The sequence below is a fragment of the Hordeum vulgare genome, chromosome 4H, assembly GCF_904849725.1.
Source record: "Hordeum vulgare subsp. vulgare chromosome 4H, MorexV3_pseudomolecules_assembly, whole genome shotgun sequence".
NCBI lineage: Eukaryota > Viridiplantae > Streptophyta > Magnoliopsida > Poales > Poaceae > Hordeum > Hordeum vulgare.
In genome coordinates, this window is record NC_058521.1 from 9,941,731 (window position 1) to 9,962,370 (window position 20,640).

Sequence of the window (20,640 nt, forward strand, 5' to 3'; positions counted from 1 at the left end):
TTCAGTAGTGCTCTGCTTGGTCGCTTTCCATTGTTCATGTTTCCTTTCTTTGTCTGTTTGTTTTTTCTCTTAAAAAAAATATTGTAGGTACTTTGTCAGACAGCTGACCTGAAGAAAAACTATGGTTTCTTGTGTCATGAGAACTCTCCAACGCCGTGTTAACGCATTTGCTTCTTTCATGATAGGTTATGAGAATTTGAAATGTAACAATAAAAAGCCAGTAGCAATGGACCGGGCTCTTGCTTTCGAACGGAAGGGAATCATGGATGGATGGATGGATGGATGCATCATTTTGTCACGATCCAGGGCGCGCCTCATGCCTTAATCATGTTTGTTGTTTGTCCATTATCTTTCGCTTAAGCATGCACTCCCCAAAGCGGAAACTGGAAAGAGCAAAAGCCCTCTCTTTAGATGTATGTCCCCGTCCTTTGGTGCTCATTCTATCTTCTAACACACATAATTATTACAGGCATGATCCAACGTACGATCAGACCAAAGTCGTTTCCGCGTTAATCCTGAGAAGATTCAGACAGTCCACCACAGACACAATACCACGAACAAACCGCTGGAACAAACTAAATCCAATTCAATTGAACTGGCGTATGAAACAAAAACCAAGCATCACATCGACCATCTGAAGTCGGAAGTACAACATGAATGTATGTGTGGCGGATGGTCAGCGCGCCATGGAGATGGAGCCGTCCTTGATCAGGCTGTTGCTGAGCGACTTGAAGCGCTGCCTGGAGTACTGCCGTGACGCTTTCCTCCAGTCCGTCCCGGCTTTCATCATCGCGACGAACTCCTCGAAGCTGACCCGACCATCCTGCACGCCATCGATCGACGATCACGGAGTATATATAGATTCAGAATAATCTTGGAACGATCATAACAGCTTGTACGATTCCGGTAAGGAGGTAAGGAGTACCTTGTCGGTGTCGACCTCCTGCAGGACGTGGTCGACGACGGCGTCGTCGGCCTTGCCGGAGTCATCGATGAGGGCGTCGGCCAGCTCAGCGCGCTCGATGTAGCCACTGCTGTCGCGGTCGAAGAAGAGGAAGGCCTTGCGGAGGTGTTGGTCGTTGGAGAGGCGCTGCAGGTGGATGGTGATGGCGACGAACTCGGCATAGTCGAGGTAGCCGTCGCCGTCAACGTCGGCGGCCTCCATGAGCAGCTCCATCTCGGGCTCGGCCAGCTTGGACCCCACCCTGGCGAGGCCGGCCTTGAGCTCCTCCAGCGTGACCCGGCCGTTGTTGTCCGTGTCCATGAAGGCGAACATCTCCTTGATCACCTCCACCTCCTCCGCCGACAGGTGCTCGGCGATCACCCGCATCGCCTTCTTCTTGAAGCGGTTCATGACGGAGAACTGCTTCAGCCTCGCCCGCACCACGTCCCCCAGCGGCACGTTCGGCGCCTTCTTCGCGTCCTGCAGCCACGGGTGCGCTGCATGCACGCGTACGTACGTAAGTACTAGATTGATAGATGGTCGATGAGCGTATGTCCACTGTTGACGACGATGGAGCTAGCATAGGCATAGCATAGACGCCATTGACGCATGCTTGAGTTGAGATCACGTATGATATGCATGCATGGTTAATTACCGAGGACTTGGCGGGCGGTGAGGCGCTTGCGGGGGTCCATGTGGAGCATCTGGCGGACGAGGCTCTTGGCGCTGTCGGAGATCCGGGGCCAGGGCTCGCGGTCGAGGTCGAGCGCGCCGCGGAGGATGGAGCGCGCCACGCCCTGCTCCGTCTCGGCCCAGAAGGGAGGGACGCCGCAGAGGAGGATGTAGAGGATGACGCCGGCGCTCCAGATGTCCACCTCGGGGCCGTAGCTGCGCCGGAGCACCTCCGGGGCCATGTAGTACGGGCTGCCCACGATCTCAGTGAACCGCTCGCCTGCACCATGCATGCACATCAGATTTTACTCGGTCTCGCAGCTACTCTCTCCGTTCCTAAATATAAATCTTTTAAGAGATTTCATGGGTCTACATACGAAATAAAATGAATGAATCTACACTTTAAAGTATGTCCATATACATCCGTATGTAGTTCATTAATGAAACTTCTAGAAAGACTTATATTTAGAAATGGAGGGAGTACTTCGTATTAGCATCTACCATTATTTGAAAAAAAAATAGAAGAAACAACCTCGGCACGTGTTTCAAGTAACACTAAGGAGAATACACTTATTTGACCTAGAAAGGATCGTTTGCTAAGTTTTCGCTCTCGTCGCGGTCCAGATGGGTACTATTGATTGATTGATTGATTAAAAAAACATGCATGCAAAATTGTTGGGCCTTTCCTTAGCATGTGTAGTGGGCTCGACTGAATTGAAGAAGTGTCGTTGTTTTAGTACAAAATTTGTATTAATTTAATATTAAATTTACGTCATTTATTTTGGGATAGATGAAGTATATATGTGAAGATATAAAGTTTTCTATATAGAAAAAGTGAAGATTGAAAGAAGTTTTTTTCTTGACTTGAAAGATTGAAAGAAGTAGTCTTGAGCGAACTGTGTGCATCCCTGTTTCTTCTGTTGACTTTGGAAGGCTTGAAGAGGCAACCATCCATCAGACTGTCAACCAACTTAGTACGGAGGGGAAATGTTCACTCAAGATGGTTGACGAACGAACGTATCCGCGTGGTGGAGACCAACCATACTCGCAACGCAAGAGGCGTGTGGCGTGTCTCGCCCACATTTGCTGCGTCCAATAAACTAGTATGCACATAAAAACCAGTTTGTAAAAATGGCATAGACACACTCCCACTAACAACGCCACGAAAAATCCAATGATATAAGCCTACAACAGCTAGGCCTTAGTCTGGCATTGCCTTAGTTCATAATTCTCTGTTTTATTTTACTCGAACACAATTTTCTGTAAACTGTTTAGAACGAATTTTGTGTAAATGGAAGGAGGAGGAGGAGTTGTGCAAGCTAGCAAGCAAAGGAAGGAACAGGCAGGCAGGCAGGCGGACCTGGTCGGAAGAAGACGGAGAGGCCGAAGTCGATGGCCTTGAGCTGCGCGTCCTCTTCCTTGCCGGCGTAGAGGAAGTTCTCCGGCTTGAGGTCCCGGTGCATGACCCCGTGCGCGTGGCATGCCCGCACCACCTCGGCCACCGTCCTGGCGGCCGCCGCCGCGGCGCGCTCCGTGTACCGCCCGCGCGCCACGATCCGGTCGAACAGCTCGCCGCCGTCGCAGAGCTCCATGACGAGGTGCACGGCGTCGTCGTCCTCGTAGGCGGCGCGCATCCGCACGAGCGCCGGGTGGTCCGGCAGCGACGCCATGATGGCCACCTCGCGGCGCACGTCGGCCACGTCCACGGCGGTCCGCAGCCGCGCCTTGGGGATGGACTTGCACGCCAGCCGCTCCCGCGCCGCGCCGCGGTCCGTGGCGAGCCGCGTGACCCCGAACTCGCCGCGCCCCAACTCGCGCCCCAGGTGGTACTTGTCCGTCACGCGCAGCCGCGGGTGGTGCGGCACCACGCCGTCCAGCACGCGCGCCGCCGAGGTAGCCGAGCCGCCGCCGCCGCGCTGGGCGTACGGGTTGGGCTTCGCCTTGCCCCGCGGCCGGGGCCGTGGCTTGGGACTCGCCCTGGCGGTGTTGCTGCCGCTCGGTCTTGGAGGCGTCGCCGGCCTCTTCCTGTCCTGCGGCCGTGCTCTCGCTCGCTCTGGCTGGGACGAGGCGACGCAGCAGGAGAAGCACGCGTTGCCCATCGGTTCGACCCCGATGACGGCCTCTTAGAAGCTTCCAGACGCTTCTGCACCTCCACCGCTTCCTCAAGCTAGCTAGTGCATGGGTGGCGCAGACACGATCGACATGCAGCTGTCGCTCCAGGCTGCAGGCAGCAGCCGCTGTGATCAAGATTCAAGGAGGACCGAGCTTGTTCCCTCGCTGGTCGTGTAGCTGGCTATAGCTTGGTAGGTAGCTGGTGCGTGCCTGATATTTACTCGATCGCTCGCCGGGAGGGAGGAGGGAAAGGGTCCATGCATCGCATGCACTCCAATTAAAGCGCGGCAGCGAGAGGGGGAAGCCATCAACTGGCAATTATACTATCATTATTTAACAAATTTTTAGAGATGTTCAATCGATCCATTAACAAATTCGGAGGTGTCTAGAGGAGGAAAGGAGGAGCTTTGCTTCGTGCCTACGTTGTGCCGACCTGCCCTGGACAGCTTTTGGAGAGGATCCCTAGCCTCGAACCCTTTCGTACCCGAGCGGACGACCCGGTCATTGACTGACAAACAAATGATATAGCGTCTTAAATTCGAACCAAACATCCACATATTCAATTTAAATATAGAACGGATACAAAAAGGCTTAGACGCGTCCGTTACATCGGATCCGGTTCACGCGGGCGCAACGGATCTGAGCCCGTCGAATGGAGTGTCATCCTGCACGGATATGATGAGGAAATGGATGTATGCCTTGCACTCCGTCCCTCCTGGAAAGATAACACCTTACTGACGACGGGATCTGTCCGACGCGAGTCCATTGCGTCTGCGCGTCGGGCGCTCGGATCCTTCAAGGTTGGATCGCCGATCGCGGTCCTCTCCGGAGCATCTCAATCTCGTTTTCCCCATCACCGCTCCGTCGAAGTATGAGTGCTAACGGGACCGGTGTGCCTACCGTGGAAAGGAGTGGATGACGGTGGCCGAGGCCCGGCTCACTGCCGACATGGCAACGATGGAGGCGGTTGATGCGGTGGCTCGACTGTCATAGAGGAGGAAGCCATACACACCCGGATTGTAAAGAAGCAACAGCGGAGGAACACGCGCGTCCTTTCCCGAGAGCAGAAACCGACGGTCCGTGTCATGTCCGGATTGCATCCCAAGGGGGAGAAGGAGGACACCGATGGGTCAGACGGCTCCGACAATGAGCTGATCCAGCTTGATCCATACTGCGTTTTGGACCGCTACTATCGTGAGAAGGGCGGCAAAAATGTCAGAAAAGGTAAGGACAGAAGTTGATGATTTTCTTCATATCTAACATGCAGGTTAACAGATGCCAAATTTTATAGCCCAATGACTTGGGTAGTGCATTACTTACGTAGTTGCATGACTTTGACGTATGCTAAATAAGGTGTATAGTAGCGAAAAGAAAATTTTAAGATGTGATCAACCAGTTTAACGACGTGCACGGACGCATCCACGGTAGTTTAAGGGCTGGATCTGTTAAGTCAGTTGCTGTGAAACAGCACTAATTATTACTAAGGGTCGACGCAATGAGTTGGTCTCCGGTGAGCTGGGTCAATGGCTTGTCCCCTCGATCTCGGGCCGTTGAGCTGCGGGATCTCTTCTCTTGTCAGCTGCAGCAGTTATGTGCGAAAGCTAGCGAGCATAAGAGGAGAGAGTGACACGGCGCCAGCGGCATGAAGGCGTGAGGGTGAAGGAAGGAAGGACGTTGACAGGGGAAATAATGGTGCAGGTGGTACGGTAGCCATGCATCATTCTCCTTGAGCTACCGCCTACCGGGATTTGGCCTATCAAGGGCGCCATCTCAAGCCCAAAGCAGGCGTCAATAGCATCTGCATCTTCATGGACAACGACATGGCGCTGCATATGGCACGGGCTGACAACGATACTTTCTTCGATCCATATTACTTGTCGTTCTAACGGTTGTATCTTCAGTGTTCTTTTTCTCTGAAAACAAGATACCAAAGGCCGGAGGGCCGGCAGATATAGAAAACAGGGGGCTTTTGCCATTTCCTGTTTCCGCTTTGGGGGTGCTCAAGGTTAAGATAACCCATTAAACAACGGGAAAGGCAACGGTCAAACAGCCTAAACACACATGATTATTAAGGCATGAGGCGTCATGCAGCACGGCAGAATGATGCATCTGGCCATCCATGGTTCCCTTCCAAAGCAAGAGCCTGGCCCATTGCTGCTGCCTATGTCATTATTTCCTTCGTTTTTAAATATAAGTTTTTTGAAAGAATCACTACGGACTACGTACGGAATAAAATGAGTGAATCTATACTCTAAGGTATATCTATATACATCAATATGTAGTTTTTAGTACAATTTCTAAAATGACTTATATTTAGAAACAGAGAGAGAGTATTTTTTAAGTGCTAACAACCTAGCTTCAAATAAACATATGTGTTGAAACGCCGTGCCGGAGAGTTCTCAGAACACAAGAAACCAGAACCGTTCTCTAGGTCAGCTATCTAACAAAGTCCTACCAGAATCTTCTTCGTAACACTATACAAACTAGATGTTGTGTGTAAAGAGAAACAAAAAAATTTAAAGGACGTTTTATTACTTAAAAAATTTGAACATTACATCCGATCTCTACATAACTAAAAAAAGAAACATTTTATTGGTCCGATTATACCCATGGGAATAGAAAACTTAGCCACAACTCGACTAGGATGTCACCAAACACGTCACATAGAACAAGTCATTAGAATTGTAAAAGACAAAGCCACCATTCGTCGAAACAAGAAGAAAAGTTAGCCGAAACTCTGCTACGGTGACACCCAATACGTCACATAGAACAAGTCACCAGGATTGTAAAAGACATAGGCAGCACTCGTTGAAACAAACAAAAAACTCAGCTGCAACTCTGCATTGTCGGCTACGGTGACACCGTCCATCCCTCATTGGTGCAACTCTCGGCTAGCATTTCGGAAAAAAAAACGTTAAGAAAAGCGAGTACAAATCCCAGAAAGCACCAAAACTAACAAAGGGAAACATACACTAGAAAGCGACGATGCAAAGCACTATTGAAGCCGACAATACAGAAAAAAATCTAATCAAAATAACAAAATGAACCAGAAAAGGGACTCACGCATCAGAAAAAAGAAGCACCACAAGGCATCGAAATAAGCACTGCCTGAAGCTACTTTCGACCAAGATTCTATATTTATCAAACAACCATATGTAGTCATTGGATTGCAGCTACAAAACAAGTCGTAGCTAGAGGCAAGCTAGTGGATTGCAACATAATAACAAGCCAAGTTAATTAGTTTTATATAAGGCTTACAAACTCTCTCTCTTGATATGATGCTCTTCCCCTTCGCTCTCGTCTCGTGACCTCCACCCAAGCAGCAACATAATTTAACAACTAAGCGGTTGCTCGTCCTAGATGAAGGAATAAGAGTTAAAGGACCAAGAACATGCATCAGAGGCTTTGACAGTGGAGAGCTCTTTGACTAGTGCGGCGGCAAGCGGCGCACAGAGGTGCTCGAGATCGTCAATGATGGCGGCGAGGGTGGGCTTGGAGCGCATCGCCTCCTTCTGCTCTTGGTTAAGCGTCTTGCCAGCAGCCACGGATTCTTGCATCTGTGCGGCGTAGAGACGTTTCGATGCCACCGGGAGCGCCGGCCCGTCCTTTATTTCAAATAAAGTCAGTTTGGTTTCAAATTCTTTACTAACTCTGCAAATAAAAGAAAACAATTGCAAAGCATAATGTATAGCAAAAGTAATTAATGTTTTGAACAACAAAAAAGAAACTAATTACATGTGTTATCATACTACCATATTAACTAGTGCTCTTCATGTTATTACAATTTTTGTTTGCCCATAAATTTATTTGGGACAAGTATCTGAAGTCGTGTCAATAGAGCTAAAAAGATCACGCGAAAAATAGGTCTGTTCGAACCATATCATCTTTTTAGCAGAATATTGGGCACCAGATTCGAGATTCAAGCTTTTAGTATTGACATCAAGTACATGTGCAGTTGGATGGCACACGCTGTTTCTGCATGATGTAAATAATACTTATTGTCATTGTACAAGCTTAATGTAGGGCCAACACTAATCAATTTCCTCGCCAAATATCTTAAGCAACAAATTGAGCAAGCTCGAGAAGATGGAAGATATCTCAGATGTATCAACGTCAAAGCCGTCATGCCAAACATCTGAACAAATTGATTTAGTCCATGTTCTAGCCACCCAACCATAATATTGTGCTCACTTCATGTTGTAAAAGAATAAACCCTCTACGTCAAGTCCTTGGACTGTTTTTGGTTTTGCAGGAGTGGAATTTTTCAAGTAACCAACTAACACTTATTGGATATAAGATAAAAGTAATTTTGCCACTTGAGGACGGTTTGCCATTTGAGTTCCTCATTCAACTTCATTCAACAATATGAAAAAGTGAATTCTTTCTTCACTTGATGGACGATACCACCATCAAACATGCAGGTGTTGGAACTTCAATGCCGCTTTGGTTCCGACAAAGAAATTGTTTGAGATAACCAACAAATTTGCTCATGACCTCTTGGATGAGTGACCATCTATGTTGGAAATAACACAAAACATGATTAGTAGAGATTGGTGTGGCTTCACATAGTGGTTTTGCTTCTGGTAAAGTTTGTGAATTGTCTCAATATTTCTCGCCTTTTTGCTCAGTTCTGTTAGGAAAGCAACTTATCTTTATTGAAGGCCCAAGGGGCATATATATATTACACATGACTTGAGGTGCAAGGAAAGTAAACATAGACTAATAAGGACTCCTAGACTAATACTAATAGACTAATAAGGACTCCTAGACTAATACTAATACTTCCTAACACCCCCCCTCAAATGCAAAGCGTATGCAATAGCATTGCATTTGAAGAAGTGTAATACTAAAAAAAATGATAATCCAAATCTGTGTCTTGAGAGTGTCGTCGTAGCATGAAGAGTCTTCAAAACTTGTCGAGTCGCCGAAGGAGAGAACGAAGAGATGGCACATCAGAGGTAGACGTCGCATCACTTTAAGATACAAGATAAGTATCAAGAGAAGATGGGTTGTCAAAAGAAGATGGCACATCAAGAGAATAAAGCATTGCGTGGAAAATCATAGTCCACGACAACCGTCGGCGAAAGAAGTTCGGCGGATAAGGCACGATGGACGTAGATCGACAATGCAAAAGAAGTCCAGACAATCCTATAGAAAACAACAAGGGCAAGTAGGCCACAAAAGTTGCATAGAAAGGATCAGGACGGAAGAAAGGCTGACGGACTAAGGTATGGTGGACTCGCATGGCATGAGAAAACACAAAATATGAACGGATTTGGTGGACGCAGCGGAAAAGAAAGAAAAAAAAAAGAGACTAGGGATGATGGCAGCGGAAGAAACATAAAGGATTATATTTTTGTACTGTGGAAACCAGATCCATGGTGTGTCTAGTAGCATCACGTGGCTGAGTAGCACTACCAGCAACGCACAACAGGAAACACAGTAGATGGTAGCACAACGTAGCAGCACCCCAATCCAGCAGCCAAGCGCATCGATCTGGATGGGAGACCCTGCTGCAGGGTGGTTGACTTGTAGCAGCCACTCGGGGCTGTGAGGCGACGTTGCAGCGGCCATAGTGGGCGATCTGGGAGTAGTGTCGTTGACGCAGCGGGACAGAGCGGCGGCCTTGCGAGATCCGGCAGGGGCCGGTGGGATCTGGCCTGATCTTCAGCAGCCGGGGATAAAGACCCGCGGGGGCCGGCGGGATCCAGGGCCTGCGGGACGGGCCTCCCCGCTCTTCCTTCTCGATCTGGGAGGGCTTCGAGCACGGGCAGGGAGATCCTTATAGGATCGGGAACGGGAGAGGTGGCCCGATCCGATGCAGGACGGGGTCAGCAACGGCTCGTCAAGAGGCACGCGGTGAGGGAGCACGACAGGGAGGACTGCGACGGGAGAGCAGCCAGATCCGACCACGAGAGGGAAGCAGCGGCGACGCGCGAGATTGGATCGGGAGGACGAGTTGCGGCGCCCGAAAAAAATAACCTAAGCTCTAATACCATGTTAAGAAAACAACTTATCTTTATTGAAGGCCCAAGGGACATATATATATATTACACATGACTTGAGGTGCAAGGAAAGTAAACATAGACTAATAAGGACTCCTAGACTAATACTAATAGACTAATAAGGACTCCTAGACTAATACTAATAGACTAATAAGGACTTATAGACTAATACTAATACTTCCTAACAAGTTCCACATATTGGGTCCATGCTACTGCTATATCAATTGCCGTACAGCAAAACATCTTCAATTTGTGTAAATGTGGGAGCTCTTGGTTTCACTACTTTCATACAAATTTTCTTCTTTTTAGTATGTGATGTTTTTCCAACTTCAAACACCGAGGAATTGGTATCCCACATGGTAAATTTCAAAGACTCTTGACCATCATTTAACATGTATTGCAATAATTGTTCCTATAATATGTATCACAATTTAATTATCGTCCTACAAGTTTGATCCTTTGGTATGTGCAACAAAAGAAATCTATGAATGCAAGTATGAAAGGAGGCAAAGATTGTAGCGGATCATGGTCGGGCATTCCGTCTAACAATGCGTCAGCATGCCCGGAGCCGACATTGCCGACGTCGGCCAATGCCTTTGAAGCCGCGGCAAGTCGGCGATCATGCACATATTGTCCAATTATTATGAAATCTCTAATGACTGCAGAACATACATGCATGCCCTAATGACTGCATCCTCTACCGCGGTGAGGAGTACGAGAATTTTAAATGCATGCGCGGTATGCGGTCCACTGCGGTATAAGATCATATGAGATGATCTGATGATGTTGAGGGTCGGCGTCCGAGGAGGAGGGTTCGTATCAAGATGATATGGTATGCTCCTAAAATACCCTAGCTTGCCATTGTAGGCGTCTCCTCTCACATGGCCGCGCCGGATGGAAATGGAGAAAAAAAAACAAGGGGAGGAAGGGACTGGTTCTCTGGGTGGGATGGCATTTCGCCTGTAATAACCGAGGCAAAACTGGGTATACATTTTATTTGGGTTGGTGACTGAACCAACACAAAGTCGCTGCGCTGCCGCCGCCGCCCGCCACGGCCGATGCTCCCGCGAGCGAGCAGCCGCTTCCTCCCGGAGATCCCTCGCCGCAGGTCCCCGCACCGCCGCGCGCACACGGCCAGCGCGGCGCTGCAGTGGCTGGATGACGAGCTCACCACGCTCGCCCGACCACCACCCGTGCCCGGGCCCGGGGTCGACGCGCACGCGTGCGCCAGGCTCCTGCAGGGCTGCGTGGCGCGCGGCGACGCCCGGGGCGGCCGCGCCGTGCACGGCCACGTCCTGCGGGGCGGCGGCCTCGACCTCTTCTGCGCCAACGTCCTGCTCAACCTCTACGCCAAGCTCGGCCCCTTCGCCGGCGCGCGCAGGGTGTTCGACGGCTTGCCGGAGCGGAACACGGTGTCCTTCGTCACGCTCCTCCAGGCCCACGCGCTGCGCGGGCAGTACGAGCCCGCCGCGGCGCTGTTCCGGAGGTTGCGGCTGGAGGGCCACGAGGTGAACCAGTTCGCGCTCACCTCCGTGCTCAAGCTCGTCGTCGCCATGGACGCTCTGAACCTCGCCTGGGCCGTGCACGCTTGCGCGTGCAGGCTGGGCCATGACCGGAACGCCTTCGTCGGGTCCGCGCTGATCGACGCCTACTCCATGCGCGGGGCCGTCGGCGACGCAAGGCGCCTGTTTGACGGGATCGTGGGTAAGGACGCCGTTGCTTGGACTGCCATGGTTTCTTGCTATTCTGAGAATAACTGCCCGGAGAACGCGCTTCAGGTTTTCCGGGAGATGAGGCTGGCGGCTTCTAAGATCAACCCCTTTGCGCTGACCAGTGTGCTCAGGGCGGCCGTCTGTTTGTCGTCGGTTGCGCTTGGCAAGGGTATCCATGCCTGCTCAGTGAAAACGCTTTATGATGTCGAGCCTCGCGTTTGTGGTGCGCTGCTTGATATGTACGCCAAGTGTGGGAAGATTGAGGATGCCCGCTTGGCTTTCGAGATGGTTCACCATGATGATGTTATACTCTGGAGTTTTATGATATCCCTGTACGCGCAGAGCAACCAGAACGAGCAGGCTTTCGGGCTGTTCATCAAAATGATGCGGTCTTCTGTGGTGCCTAATGAATTTAGTCTATCAAGTGTTCTGCAAGCTTGTGCCAACATGCCCCTCTTGGACCTAGGCGAGCAAATTCATAGCAATGCTATAAAGATTGGTCACGAGTCTGAGTTATTTGTTGGAAATGCACTAATGGATCTCTATGCCAAGTGCAGTGACATGGAAAGCTCACTCAAGATCTTCTCGTCATTGCGGGATGCCAACGAGGTGAGCTGGAACACAGTTATTGTTGGTTACAGCCAGTCTGGTTTTGGAGAAGATGCTTTGAGTGTATTCCGTGAGATGCGTGCTGCTTTGGTTCCTTCAACTCAGGTTACATTCTCAAGCGTGCTCCGGGCTTGTGCGAGCACCGCATCCATCAACCATGTTGGCCAGGTTCATTGTTTGGTTGAGAAATCCACATTCAACAGTGACACCATTGTAAGTAATGCACTTATTGACTCATACGCAAAGTGTGGATGCATCAGGGATGCTCGCAAGATATTTGAAACTCAGAAAGAACACGACTTGATTTCATGGAATTCCATAATCTCTGGATATGCTATTCATGGACATGCTGCAGATGCCCGAGAACTTTTTGACAGAATGAATAAGAGTGGTATTGAAGCTAACGACATCACTTTTGTTGCTCTCCTGTCTGTCTGCGGTAGCACAGGTTTAGTGAGCCAAGGACTCTCTCTGTTTGATTCCATGAAGCTTGATCATGGCATCAAACCATCCATGGAGCATTACACTTGCATTGTTAGGCTTCTAGGACGTGCTGGCCGTCTGCATGATGCTCTGAACTTTATTGGAGATATCCCTTCAGCACCATCTGCTATGGTTTGGCGTGCATTGCTTAGCTCCTGTATAGTGCATAAAAATGTGGATCTGGGGAGATTTTCTGCAGAGAAGGTGCTTGAGATTGAACCACAAGACGAGACAACTTATGTCTTGCTATCAAACATGTATTCTGCAGCTGGAAATTTGGACGAGGTTGCTCTTTTGAGGAAATCAATGAGGAATATAGGTGTAAGGAAGGAGACTGGTCTTAGTTGGGTTGAGATGAAGGGTGAAGTTCATGCCTTTTCAGTAGGGTTGGAAGACCATCCAGATATGCGAGTGATACATGCTATGCTAGAATGGCTAAACCTGAAAACCCATAGGGCAGGTTATGTTCCTGATACTGATGTAGTGTTGCATGACGTAGATGTGGAACAAAAGGCTCGCATGCTGTGGGTGCATAGTGAGAGGTTGGCTTTAGCATATGGGCTTGTGATGACGCCTCCTGGCCATCCAATTCGGATAATGAAGAATTTGCGCTCCTGCTTGGACTGCCATGCCATATTTAAGGTGATATCCAACATAGTAAAACAGGAAATTATTGTGAGGGACATCAACCGCTTTCATCATTTTGACAAGGGAACATGCTCATGTGCTGACTACTGGTGATATTCCATTGCTCATTCATGTATTGAAGGGAACTGCTCATTGATTTGCATCATCTTTACTAATACTGGATTGCTGGTTGAAATGATTGTGTTGATGATTTGCTGGACTCTTTGTTCAGCCGAATCATGTATGTACCAGGTACACTTTGTGAACTCAAATTCTGTATTGATCTCTGAATGATATCTGTGTTCATCAATTCTGCCTTAACGTGCTAGGTTGGCATCAATCAGCAGGGTAATTTGCCCCCAAAAGAGAGAGGCTTTCTTGATCTGGACTGAGCAAAGGTAAACATGGAATAGATCCAAAGGTTTTTCCCTGAACATATCTCAATGTGATGTATATGTACCTTCTCCAGAATCTTTTTCTTTAGGGAAAACACAATGTACTGAAAAGGTAGAAGGGTTAGCACATTAGAAAAGGAGACAGAGAGAAAAGTATTAGTGCACATCCCAACTAGAACACGCAACCGCAGAGCACCTGCACGAGCCAAATGGTAGGCCTCATCCCTGATTAAACCTGACAACCCTGTCCAGAATGTTACATGGAAGGATACAGAAATCATCATGTTTTGTGTGGTTTCTCGTGAAACCCTCTGATCATTAAATTGCCTTGTCATTATCGATGAAGATTAAAGAGAGAGGGTCGTTTTGGCTATGATAGCAAAAGAGATTAGAACATTTCATCTTTCTCCTGAGGACAGGGATTTAGTTGGCAAACTGTGGATACTGCCTTTATATCGATGGTTTTCTTGGGTACCCTGAAATGGATCAGCGAACTGAACACCATTGTACTTTTGTACATCACAACGGACAGTAGAATGACACCTTCAGTTTGTTTTCCTGGTTAGTGCTCAGGTATTAAAAAGTTGACCAGGTGCGAATATTGAAGCTCGCTAAATTTAGGATCGATGAAGCATAGATAAAAGCTGCGTATTTGATGTTTAAAGTTCAGGGATGTAGGTTCATACCATTTTGTTTGATTCACATTTGTTGTTGTACGCTTGTGGATCCCAAGGTGTGTTATCTTCCTGTAATAATTATTGGAAGTCGCAGAAATTGGTGAGATTGTCCAGATTATGCGTTTCACAGTATCTTATGGCTTCTATGGAACCGCCAAGATCTGATTACATATTGTCCCACCTGGTTGACGTTTTCATGCATTGAAGAATGCAATTCTCATGATCTTCCAGCCAAAGAAAAGAGATTTGACGGTCTCTTTAAGCAGATCTACAGAATCTCACTTGCATCCAGCAACGAGTACATTTTTAAGGCCTTTTTTTTCGTTCGCATGGAGCACCATCAATATGGCATATTTGTAAGGTCAACTGCACAAAGTAATAAGTCAGGTGCCGCTGAGGGTGCAGTTCACGAGCTAGCATCAATTGAGAAAATAGCTGTCTATCTTGTGAGGTACAGTTATCTATTTATACCGATTTAGGAGGAATGCATCTTTTAGCCCAAAGAAAAATATACTGTACTTATATTCAGTAACCATGCTTTCGTACGTTTGTGTGGACTAGCGCGTCTGTATTGTGTTATCAGGCTAGAAGATGGTATGATACAGGATGCTTTCTGCAATTATTTTTATTGATCTGGCTCATACCATTTGTGCTTACTTGTATGAGGATCTGGTTTGCATTGTCTCTCTTTGGTATCAAACAGTACGTGTCCCACAGATCCGAGATTCCGGCAACCTTTGAGCTACGGAGAATCGGTGCATCTTGCCGGGAAGACGACAAACTGTTTCTTCATCCGCCTGGTCAGGTACTTGCGAAGGCTTTGTACTGCAAGATTGTTGGGTCTGTAGTTTGTAGTGCTACATAGTTTGCATCTCCTCTAATTCTTGCCCGGAGACAATTGACTTATTTTACGCACTTGGTTTCTGCACAACAAATAACAGCCATTTCATTAGGTTGCAAGTAAGTCCTCATGCCTATAATCTGTCGTCCTTGAGCGGCGCTAGTTGGGATTAGCTGGGTGTTAAACTCAATTTGTTAATGGAGTTTATGCGCAGGGGAATCGTTTTCTTCCTGGCATCAAAGCAAATCTCTCTGCAAGGCCTGGCATGAGGAACCTGATCAGTACTTGTATGACCATGAAATGAGATTCTTGACTTGACTTGTGGCTGCTGATGGCATGCAGGGTGATGAATGAAGCCTGAGACGGGCTGCCTGCAGGAAACATACTAACATGGTACGTTACGTGGCAGACATACTAACATGCAAGATGCAACCAAAGAATTCCATCGCCTTCATGTGCGTGCGTGACAGACATTTCAGCTTTATATATATGGGGCCATTGTGATAATGTTTATCCAGACCTGGTTATTGTCCAGCACAGTCACTGATGCAGATGTTTCTGGAATCCAGCGCCGGTTGCTTTCGCGGCGGAACGTGACGATTCGTGGAGGAACAGGCAGAGATTCCGCCGTTTAGCTCTACGTGTTTGGCAGCCTCCAACAGGTGACGGCGATGGCACCGGAATTATCTCGGTTTTGCGTGCAGGTTATTAGGTCGTTGATGCGTAAATTATCGTGCTATTGGATAGTTATATTGGGGTATGTTTCAACAACTTTTTTCGAGGGTCAAATTCACTATGATGTCACACATAATTATTATGTCTATAGTGCAAAAAATCGATATGCATTACGCATAAGTTATCAAGATACGTCAACAACTTCTTTTATGTTAAAATTACCACAGTGTAATTTAGAAAAAGAATCACCACAGTTTTGTAAATACTAACAAAGCAGCCCATTATCTAGAAAAGCTGAACAAAAGACAGTAGAAAAGGAAAGGAAAAAATCGGTAAAAAAGAAAAAAAGAAAATAGTTTATTGTTTTCCTGTGGTCATGTCACATGGCGGTATAAATATTATCTGGCCTCATTTCGACCACAACTGAAGCTAGATCAAGTGGTTACGAACTGGTACAGCGGCAGGAGAACGAAGCATGAGAAGTTGGATGAAAGAAAGTGAAGTCTGATTTAAACCTTTTAAGTTTACAGAGGGCGTTGAAATCCGGGAAGTCTATACCTTGACCTTACCGATCCGGGTTGTTTTCGACCTTCACGTTACTCATAGTGACGAATATCATATACTATGGTATAATATTACTTTCATAATGTATATTAGTATCATAGATGGTCTTATTTATTAACATGCACGACACATAGTAGCATATCATTTAACATGATAGACTAGTCATAGTGGGGAGTAACTAAGTAGTAACATCAACGCCACGTGGGCAAAAAATCTGACGTGACAAGTATTTAATGTGGAGAGAGATGGTAGTGGTAACATAGCTAGTTACCATCACATCACATATTTCAATGCACTATGTGTCTACAACCTAATAAATGTTTGTTTGCATGACACCACATGTATGTTACTCCCCACTATGAAGGTAGTAACATAGACTAATAACAACATCATGTTACTACTCTTAGTTACTCCCCACTATGAGCAGCCTGATACGGTATCTACCTATGTTACTTTAACCATCTCTCTCTTCTTTAATTATGTGCCGCATCATCATGTTTGCTAGTCCTAAGATTATGGTACTACTCCCTCCGTCACGGTTTAAAAGACGTGCATGGAATTTTTTCAGAACCTAGGTGGTTATTGATTGGCTGTAAAATGAGTTGGAAAATAGCATTCACACTACGCATGCATATAGAAATAGTATAACGAAGTACTAATTAGATGCTAGGAGTAAATGCAATGCGCCTTAAACCTTATGTGTTGTGGAAATGCACGCAAACTTAACCGTGCGTTCTAAACCGTGACGGGGATGGTAGCTATGATACCCACTATGGCCAGCCTAGGTCATTTTTAGGAATGGATTTGATGATGTGGCACTGTGAGGCTTGGATTAACGACTTTGACCTAATAAATGTCTGCCATGTCATCAGTCAGCACTCAGCGTCGGCGTCGGCATCGGTCTTGTTCCCGGCATGCGGTGTCTTGGTCACCGCCGATCCGCGTACTGCATGGTGGGAATGCCTCAGCCACCTCAGGGACGAGCAAACGAGCCCGTTCGTCGCTTTTGCCGACTCGCGGTGAAGCTCGAGAAGCCGGCGGCGAGGGCGAAGCTGAGTGTGGCGGCCGACTGGGGTGCGCGTAGGAATAGCCGATGCAGTGGTGTAGGTAAAAATGATGGGCTAGCTAGTGGCCGACGCGAGCGTGCACACCAGGCTCTGGTGGCTGGTGGGCGGTGTACGTGCTCGGCTAGATGGGGACGCCAGAACGCCACTGCTTGGTGCCCTGCCGATCCCGGTGTACGTACATGGCCGCTCGGACACGTTCGTTGCTCCACCCGAGACTACTGTAAAAAGCAAAAGGAAGGAGAGAGAGCAAATGATGGAACGGTTGCTTTCATTTCATTGATGAATTTATGGGTATATATACTCTGGTACAAAGGCGGTTACAAAGGAGCGGTTCCCAAAAATGAAACCGACATAAGCAGGGATTAACCCTTTAATTAATATAATTAATTAATTCCTAACACTCTCCCTAATCAATGCTTCTCTATCAATATATATCATCTTGATAAAGACTTCTCTTTGTATGCGTCTTTGAGAATGTTCATCATCTTCATCTTGTGAAAGCCTTTGTATAATCTTGAGTCTCCCCAAAAACCCTGTGGGGAAAATATGAGAAGAATAGTGTAGATATGTTGCTAAAACTCCTTTAAACCCTGTGGGAAAAATAAGGAGAAAATGATACAACATATAATGATTATTGTCTCGTGATAACTCATTTGAGAAAACCTTTGTAGAAGGATAAAACTCATCTTTGAGTTTAGAGGACAATAAATATGTCTTGAGTACTTTCTTTAAAAACCTCGGTAGGAAAAATAGAAAGTATAACATATGATGTTTGATAACATATTTCCTCAACTAAAACCATTATGAGAAATTTTGAGAGAAAACTCATAAAGGAAAAAAGTGCATCTGACATGCCATTGAAAACTCCTTTAAAACCCAGTGGGAAAAATATAAGGAGAAAATGATATGACATATACAGACACTTGTGTTTATATTGTCTCGTTAAAAACCTTTTAAGGAAAACCATTAGGGAAAACTCATCAAGGGGAAAAGAGTACAATATATGCAATCTGATGATTGTTAATAGGTTATAGTTTGGGAGATTACTCCCCCTGAACTTTGCAAATATGAAGGATGTCTCATACCAATTTCATGGACATGAACATGAGATTGTGTATAATCTGTTGGATTATAACAATATTTTGTTTGCAAATTATTTCCTCACTTTTCTATAATTCGTGAGGATAAGTAATTTTCGAGCAATGTGATTTATGATATTGGTCTTCATATAACCTATAGGTATTTGAGTAACACAAGTGAAAGTATCTTGATAAATCAAGTTATGTGATTCTGATGAATCTCAACCACATGATTTTGAGTGTGGTTAATCATTCTGCCGAGCCATACATATCTTGCAATGCTTTTAGATAAAGCAATTTTGTTAGAATGATAAATGGGAATAACCATTAAAGTCCTATTTACATGACTTCCATATGTAGGCTACTATAGCAAATTCAGTCTTGTTTGGATCAAATAAAGAGCCAATATCATTACATCACATCATGGTCATATCTTCTATTTCTTGATGTAAATATTCAAGATTTACTGTAATCTTTAGATATAAGATGATAGTACTTATATCAACCATATATCTTTTGTTTGGGGTTGCACTCCCAATAAAGATAGCAAATATAGTGTCAGGCCTGACGTAGTTTGCAAGTATATGAGTGCTTTGACATTAGTGAGATATAGAACTTTAGGTCCTGATATCATTTCATTATCACCCCTAGGTATGGATGGATTTGTATCCTATTAGGGTTGTATGACCATACATATCATTTATTGATATGATATATCCAAATAGAACTTCTCGTATATGTTTTGGATATATGTAGACTGATATGTATTCTTGAGAGAATGCTCAGGTTGTAAACTTAAGCTAAATTTGGTTAAATCCAAATTTTTCGTCTTGAGATGATTTTATATATGTTTAGGTCTTGTAGAGACATTGATGATGAATTCATCGATATATACTGAGGTGATATAAGGAATTCAAATTTGGGATTCCTTTGTTACACATAAACAATCATCATTCTTTGAGTAATCCTTCGGAAGAAGAAAATCATTTAGTCGGTAGTATCATATGATTTCCGACTATTTCAAGCCATAGAGTGACTTCTAAAATTTTACACTAATATGTTGCGATTTATTTTGGATATGGAATTATAAGCCCATCACGGACTTCGTTATAAATTTCCAAAATGAGTAACTCATATGAGTATGTAGTTACTGCATCCATTAACTGCATGGATAATATTATTTGTACTACCAATGATATTTATTATCCAAACTGAATTCCACTCATACCAAGAGTGTATGTTATATCATAATTTGATGGCGGGTCTCTGCGTGAACCCTTTTGCTACAAGCCTCGCTTTCTCACCACCTCATTGACTTTGTCTATGAATGAGAAGTTTTTAGTATTCCATATGGAAGATATACTTATGAGGAGTAGGTATTACTGTGGTAAATAACACTCTTTGATGAGCGAGTACTATTCTTCATTACTTGCTTCCTCTTATGTGAATCAATATGAGTGCAAGAGGCGCTCTACCATGGATTTTGGTTCAGGGCCCAAAAGGTTTTAGCAATTTTTAGAAGAAATGTATGTCGACAAATGTAGTCTTTATTTTATATGATTCTGGTGGAATCGTAGAAATTTGTGGAAATATATTTATTCCTTTTAACTCCTTGTGATTTCCTACAACAATGGAGTCAAGGTGTTTCGATGTCCCGACACCAAAACATTTGTGCACATTTATGTCGGGCTTTGGATGATGAACATCCAGTGAGGTTTCTTTCAACTTGATGTTGAATTACATTTACTGGTTGAGGATTTGATTTCCTTTGTTTCCGCGGAAGCATATGCGAGATTATATCTCATGTGTTCAGATTTCTCCCCCTCATTATCTCATTTGGGGAGAAGAGTGATTTATCAGCTACCTCCACTCTTTCTTACACTTTACTGCAGGAATATAAATTTGAGTGACACCTTTGTCATCAGTAAATGTATGTGGCAGATTTGCAATGTGTTGCAAATATGTGATTCTAAACTTCTTGTTCAGATTTTTTGAGTACGTGGATATAAGGACTGAATGTAAATAACATTTCTAATTTATTTTTCGGCATTCTTTTTTGTACTAATCTCCCCCTAATGCCAGAAATGTCCTTATTGCTGATGCAATCAGCATACAGGCTATGAATAATTTTGATTGACGAAAAAAAATATTTCTCACATAGATCCCTAATTTTCTATGA

At 45.6% G+C, this 20,640-nt stretch overlaps 2 protein-coding genes across 2 annotated transcripts; one reads left to right on the forward strand and one right to left on the reverse strand.

Moving 5' to 3' along the window:
- Nucleotides 1-486: 486 nt before the first annotated feature.
- LOC123447194 (calcium-dependent protein kinase 9-like) lies at nucleotides 487-4,064 on the reverse strand. Its single transcript, XM_045123775.1, has 4 exons — nucleotides 2,976-4,064; nucleotides 1,599-1,895; nucleotides 926-1,440; nucleotides 487-823 (listed from the first exon to the last, which is right to left on the reverse strand). Exons 1-4 carry the CDS (start codon nucleotides 3,712-3,714, stop codon nucleotides 677-679), a joined length of 1,698 nt encoding a protein of 565 aa, XP_044979710.1. The 5' UTR covers nucleotides 3,715-4,064; the 3' UTR covers nucleotides 487-676.
- A 6,726-nt stretch (nucleotides 4,065-10,790) lies between these two features.
- On the forward strand, nucleotides 10,791-16,648 carry LOC123450175 (putative pentatricopeptide repeat-containing protein At5g13230, mitochondrial). The gene is made up of 4 exons (XM_045127559.1): nucleotides 10,791-13,273; nucleotides 13,396-13,404; nucleotides 13,493-13,561; nucleotides 14,953-16,648. Exons 1-4 carry the CDS (start codon nucleotides 10,791-10,793, stop codon nucleotides 15,098-15,100), a joined length of 2,709 nt encoding a protein of 902 aa, XP_044983494.1. The 3' UTR covers nucleotides 15,101-16,648.
- The last annotated feature ends 3,992 nt before the right edge of the window (nucleotides 16,649-20,640 follow it).

Bases quoted from the DNA above. Each gene is read 5' to 3' on its own strand.
- LOC123447194 (XM_045123775.1), bottom strand. From the start codon at position 3,714: ATGGGCAACGCGTGCTTCTCCTGCTGCGTCGCCTCGTCCCAGCCAGAG. The intron at 1,896-2,975 runs GTCCGCCTGCCT...TGCATGGTGCAG, and splicing joins CTCCGTCTTCTTCCGACCAG to GCGAGCGGTTCACTGAGATC. The intron at 1,441-1,598 runs GTAATTAACCAT...GCGTGCATGCAG, and splicing joins CACCGCCCGCCAAGTCCTCG to CGCACCCGTGGCTGCAGGAC.
- LOC123450175 (XM_045127559.1), top strand. From the start codon at position 10,791: ATGCTCCCGCGAGCGAGCAGCCGCTTCCTCCCGGAGATCCCTCGCCGC. The intron at 13,562-14,952 runs GTAAACATGGAA...CGTGTCCCACAG, and splicing joins TTGATCTGGACTGAGCAAAG to ATCCGAGATTCCGGCAACCT.